Raw genomic sequence first — 5,220 nt, forward strand, 5'->3', positions numbered from 1 at the left:
ACGTTCTACTAGGATTTAAAGCTTTAACTTGTGAAAGCTTTGGGGGGAGCTACAAGATCGGCAGAAATCAGCTCTGAATAAAAGTCATCGAGCTCAATTCAAATCAATATTTCTAAGTAGTGTTTTTTACTACTTAGTAAGCTACTTAAGCAAGAATAAAAGGAAAACAAACACGCTTATCCATTGATAGTCACACACACTACCTGTTCTGCATGATCAGTATGGCTTGTAGCCACTCTGGTGGCCTCCACGTCTTGGTGTTTTCCCATAGCTTGCATTGCCCTGGTCTGGAGAAAAAAAAAGAAAAAAAGAAAAAGTGAGTGAGTGACTGAAGTGTGAATGTGAATGATCATAAGAGCGTCTGGAAGATGTCGACCTACCGTAATCATAACCACCACCATACCCATAGTAGCCAGAAGAATAGTCGTAGTTGCCATAGCCTCCATAACCACCATAGCCCTGCTGGCCACCGTAGCCTTGGTTCCCGTAGCCCTGGTTCCAGTAGCTGTTATAGCCCTGGTTCCAGTTCTGGCCTGGGCCTGAGGAAATGGGTGCCATTAGGTCAATGACTGAGACTGGGGTTTGTAGTAATGTAATAAGCAACTAAAGCACGCCGCTTACCCCCGCGACCCCTGCCACGACCTCCGAAGCCTCCGCGGGCACCATACTGCTGCTGCTGGTAGATTTCCTTGGGCTGGGCGATTTTGATCTCGCACTGAAATCAAATCAGAGACACACAGATGAGAGCAAGGGCAAACTTTAACTGGCTTATACACACACAAACTTTATTCTACCCCAGAACGTAAAGCAAAAAAAAAAAAAAAAAGGTTATGGTAACTGCAAGGTGGGGGGAGAGGGACTTAGGTTTGCAGTCTAAATTGTGACTTCATCTAAAAAGGTCAATTTAGGGGATGTAATAAATTTGTAAATAAAACAAATTAAAAATGTAAATGACTTCACAATTCTCCATTTCTAATTTAGGGAAGATTAATAGAATTACCATATTGGCCCGAATATAAGACGGCCCTGATTATAAGACGACCCCCCTTTTTCCAGATGTACCTTTTGGAAAAAGGCTTTTTAAAAACCAAATTGTGTTTTTTATCAGTAAAACCCATTGTCTCCAATTATTTTCATATTGCATATTTTTCCTATATATTTTTTGAAAGTATGGTAAAAACGGGTAAAATGTACCAATCACACACACACATATATATATATATATATATATATAAAATAAAATAAAAAACAGGTAGCCCATCTAACAAATTAAAAATGTAAATGACTTCACAATTCTCCATTTCTAATTTAGGGAAGATTAATAGAATTACCATATTGGCCCGAATATAAGACGGCCCTGATTATAAGACGACCCCCCTTTTTCCAGATGTACCTTTTGGAAAAAGGCTTTTTAAAAACCAAATTGTGTTTTTTCTCAGTAAAACACATTGTCTCCAATTATTTTCATATTGCATATTTTTCCTATATATTTTTTGAAAGTATGGTAAAAACGGGTAAAATGTACCAATCACATATATATATAAAAAAAAAATAAAAAACAGGTAGCCCATCTGAATTAGGACATTTAGGCTATCCATCTAATAGTAGCCCACCAATATCTTATTAACAGTAGAAGTTAAATCTTACTGTAGTCTTCAAATCTGGGTACTGTCTTACGTTTTAAAGACACAAAGGGAGTTTGTGTAACGTGACCTTCACGACTCATGCAGCTGTAAGGTTCTCTTCTGTTTTTACTCACGATCTTTACAACACGCGTTACATTACGTGTTTCATGGCACACTCGTTTTATGCGTATTTGGCGCCACCTATTGTTGTGGGTGTATTATTGACATGTCAAAGTCTAGACCCCGAATATAAGACCACCGCGTTTTTTCAGATGCATTTCCAAGAAAAAAGTAATAATAAAAACCTCAGTCTTATATTCGGGTCAATACGGTAATAATCATCACGATTATGATTTTACAGTTTGGACTTTCTCCTAGCAATAGAGTTAAATATAATTTTATATTTGAGTTTATTACAAAATAAGTTATAGGTAACTGCATCTCGCTCACAATTCTGCACTCATCTTGCAATTCTGAAGAAAGCTCAGAACTGTGAGATTCTGCATTTCATGGCACACTCGTTTTATGCGTATTTGGCGCCACCTATTGTTGTGGGTGTATTATTGACATGTCAAAGTCTAGACCCCGAATATAAGACCACCGCGTTTTTTCAGATGCATTTCCAAGAAAAAAATAATAATAAAAACCTCAGTCTTATATTCGGGTCAATACGGTAATAATCATCACGATTATGATTTTACAGTTTGGACTTTCTCCTAGCAATAGAGTTAAATTTAATTTTATATTTGAGTTGATTACAAAATAAGTTATAGGTAACTGCATCTCGCTCACAATTCTGCACTCATCTTGCAATTCTGAAGAAAGCTCAATTACCCCCCCCCCCATGGCAAAAACAAGCTGCCGTAATATACACACACACACACACACACACTAACTTTAACCCACAAATTGAACCACCATAACTATGCATCTATTGCAAAAACATTGGAGAAAAGAAAAAAAAAAAAAACATACCATGTCTTCCTTTCCGTTCATTACCTTGCTTCCACAGACATTATGGTATTTCTTCTCCAGGATCTTTTTGACGGCAGACTCGTCCTTGAAAGTGATGAAGACGAAGCCCCTCCTTTTGTTTGTCTTTGGATCCATTGGAAGTTCAATCGTTTCAATCTGCAAGCATCATAATCGATACAGCATTAATAAGTCAGATGACAAATGTTTTTATGCTCAATAGACTTAAAACTCACCTCTCCGAAGGCCCCGAAGTATTCACGGATCTTCTCTTCTGTGGTTTCAGGGTTAAGGCCACCGACGAAGATCTTCTTGGCGGGCTCTTTCTTTATAGCCATGGCTCTCTTGGGATCGATCTGTCGGCCATCTAGCCTGTGTTCCTTTTGCTCCAGCACCTTTCAAAAGAAGAGACGTGAACGTCCGCCACCAAGCAAGCGTTTGGATTGAAAGGAAATGAAAGCATACGTACCCGGTCCACACTTTCTGCTTCTTTGAACAAGATGAAGCCAAACCCTCGTGACCGGCCGGTGTTTGAATCCATCTTTATGGTGCAGTCCATCACCTCGCCGAACTTTGAGAAGTAGTCCTTTAGGTCTGTCTTACTGGTGTCCCAGCTGAGTCCCCCAACAAACATTTTACTGCACAAAAGAAAAAGTTGATGAGAGCCTGTATTAGACCACAAACAAAGAGCAATCTCATAACGTCACAGACAAAGACCGCAACAGTTGGATTTCAAATGAATTTATAAAGCACCTTAAACAGAGTGCTGTACAAATGCATAACAAAATTCAACGATAAAAATACATGAAATAAATCCAATCACTTTCTCCATAACCTGTAAAAAAATAAATAAATAAATAAAAAGACCTACAAAGGTTGGTAATCAGTGATATGCTTTCATTAAAGCCATCAGCACACATTTCAACTTATTTCATAAAGCAGTCAAATAATTCCTAGTGAATAACTACATTACCCATAATTCCACAGATGCGCCCACCAATCAGAAAAACCACAAGCAAATACTCTCAACTCATTTTGCTGTAAACATCGACTCCATATAAACTCATTACATCAAGTTATATTTCCCCACTCCTTACCTCAATTGTCATTAATAACGCATTACCCGATTGTAGATCTTTCCTTCATTAAAGCTGCCAAATAGACATTCTATCAGATTTTATTTACGTGACTCACAATTCAAGGCTAGTTGGTATGATGTACGACTATTTAAAAATACCTATGGAAAAATTAATGGGGGAAAAAAATAAATAAATTGGAACTAGTTGAAAAGTGGGCGGGGACTACTGCGCGCTATAGGTCCGATACTAAAATCTGATTGGACGAGCTCGTGTCCACTTCATCTATATAAGACCCAGTAGCTTGGCAACCATAAACAGTCTATCGGCTAATGTTAATGAAGCGAGTTACCATGCGGATGAAAAGGGTGTAATAAAGCGAGTTTAGACGGCGTGTTTGCGATTTTACCGCTGTATGGTCAGTTAATGCGCTCGCGTCGTGTACCGGCAGATCTGCTGCCACCCGCCAGCGAGAGATTCACCCCCAAACAACCTTCATTCCCAACAATGAGCACAATAACCGGACCAGAACCCACCCACCCCCCTCTACTAACAAGCACACGGCGCCAACAGAGACGCAAAACGTCTACATTAAGCATGAAAGCGTAATAAAGCGCTGAATATTCTCACCCGGCATCTTCCTCGCCTCTGCTGGCGTTGATCTGTCCTCCCTCGCCGGCTCCGCTCTCCTCATCCGCGGCCTCCTCTGCGAGCTCCGCTCCGTTCAGACTCTCCTCGTTCCCGTTCTCGGAGGTTTCCATCAACTGATGCTCTGCGTCGGCCATTTTGGTAGCTTTAGATTACCTTTGGATCAGAAATGAACCGAGTTAGCTTCACAATACGAGACACTACGGCTGATGCTAGAATAATAGAGCAGCGGCATGCTTAGGCCGCAGACGCTCAATTTCAGTCTCAGCTTGATGAAAGCACAAAACCAAACGAAATCGAGCTTTAAAGCGTGTTCGAAACGTATAAAACGCATGTGGCTCAAAACAAACAAATAAAAAGATTAATTCAGGCCGCGTAACGAAAGCTAAAGCATGCAATGCTAAACTAGCTACGCGATCGCGTTTGCTTTGCTGCAGCTACGCCGAACGCATAAAACAGGCTTTTTCGTCTAAAACGGTGTCTTACAGGTATTCTCGTAAAACATAACCTAGCCCAACACAACTAACCACGCGAATAAAATTCAAAATAACCGGCTTACTGTAAAAATATTGGCGCTGAAAAAGCCGCTTTCCAAGATGGACTCTCTTACAGTACTAACTCGTGGCCACCTTTATAGTACCGGATGAGTCCGGTGGAATAAAACAAGCTGTGATTGGACGACACTGTTTGACCAGGCAATGATAGCGTTCTTTGATTGGTCAGAGACGGCGAAGCACCGCCCATTATGGTTTCCTCCTGCGCACTTCTTTTCTGTTGTACGCTCGAACGGTTTAGCACGAGATGGTCCAGAGCGCGTGCAGCATAAAACACGATGGTGAAGGTGTTGTGCAATTAAACACAATCAATATAAGCGTGTATAAAACGATATAACATCCAGT

At 40.3% G+C, this 5,220-nt stretch overlaps 1 protein-coding gene across 2 annotated transcripts; it reads right to left on the reverse strand.

The window, feature by feature from the left end:
* Nucleotides 1-209: 209 nt before the first annotated feature.
* Nucleotides 210-4,974, reverse strand: LOC107585660 (heterogeneous nuclear ribonucleoprotein A/B-like). 2 transcript variants are annotated; one of them, XM_016272772.1, is made up of 8 exons: nucleotides 4,881-4,974; nucleotides 4,304-4,477; nucleotides 3,067-3,235; nucleotides 2,834-2,992; nucleotides 2,625-2,756; nucleotides 622-715; nucleotides 381-539; nucleotides 210-287 (listed from the first exon to the last, which is right to left on the reverse strand). In XM_016272772.1, exons 2-8 carry the CDS (start codon nucleotides 4,456-4,458, stop codon nucleotides 217-219), a joined length of 939 nt encoding a protein of 312 aa, XP_016128258.1. In that variant the 5' UTR covers nucleotides 4,459-4,477; nucleotides 4,881-4,974; the 3' UTR covers nucleotides 210-216. The 2 variants fall into 2 exon arrangements, with proteins under 2 accessions (XP_016128258.1, XP_016128257.1); XM_016272771.1 differs by having other exon boundaries at nucleotides 2,601-2,756.
* Nucleotides 4,975-5,220: the final 246 nt, after the last annotated feature.

This window comes from Sinocyclocheilus grahami, unplaced genomic scaffold (genome assembly GCF_001515645.1).
Source record: "Sinocyclocheilus grahami isolate Dianchi unplaced genomic scaffold, SAMN03320097.WGS_v1.1 scaffold73.1, whole genome shotgun sequence".
Classification (NCBI taxonomy): domain Eukaryota; kingdom Metazoa; phylum Chordata; class Actinopteri; order Cypriniformes; family Cyprinidae; genus Sinocyclocheilus; species Sinocyclocheilus grahami.